The following is a 378-nucleotide window of genomic DNA, read 5'->3' as shown; positions in this document are numbered from 1 at the left end:
AGAACACCGCAAAAAACAAGGGGACCTTTAGGGGGGAAAAAGGATATTACGTCCGCGGGTTGCCATTTTTCATTGACATGGTTACATTTTAGAGCAACCAGGTACTTGACAAAGCTGGAGAGGAGACAAGTCATAGTAGCCACATGAAGCAGGAAAAAGTGTACACAAATAGCTAACTAGTGCAACACATCACTGGTGGGTTGTGCCTTGCAGTTTATGGCTGCCAGAGCTTCAAGCATATAACTTTTAAAGGGGCACACAGGCTTTCTGTTTGGGGCTTAAATAAGGGGGAGAATCACTAAAACCTAAAAATACTTTTTATTATCGGGAAAACCAAAAAAATAGTAAAAAATCTTTAGTATAGCAACTAACTCTACT

General features: G+C 40.2%; 1 protein-coding gene across 1 annotated transcript in view; it reads right to left on the bottom strand.

The window, feature by feature from the left end:
* The window catches only part of LOC119592950 (muscle calcium channel subunit alpha-1-like), a gene marked incomplete at its 5' end in the record, with an annotated part of 130,968 nt that overhangs the window by 81,228 nt on the left and 49,362 nt on the right, over nt 1–378 (bottom strand). The window contains 1 exon segment of the mRNA XM_037941842.1: nt 178–277. Coding sequence (XP_037797770.1) covers nt 178–277 — 100 coding nt within the window.

Source organism: Penaeus monodon, chromosome 31, assembly GCF_015228065.2.
Source record: "Penaeus monodon isolate SGIC_2016 chromosome 31, NSTDA_Pmon_1, whole genome shotgun sequence".
Classification (NCBI taxonomy): Eukaryota; Metazoa; Arthropoda; class Malacostraca; order Decapoda; family Penaeidae; genus Penaeus; species Penaeus monodon.
This window is presented reverse-complemented; position numbering and strand designations above follow the sequence as displayed.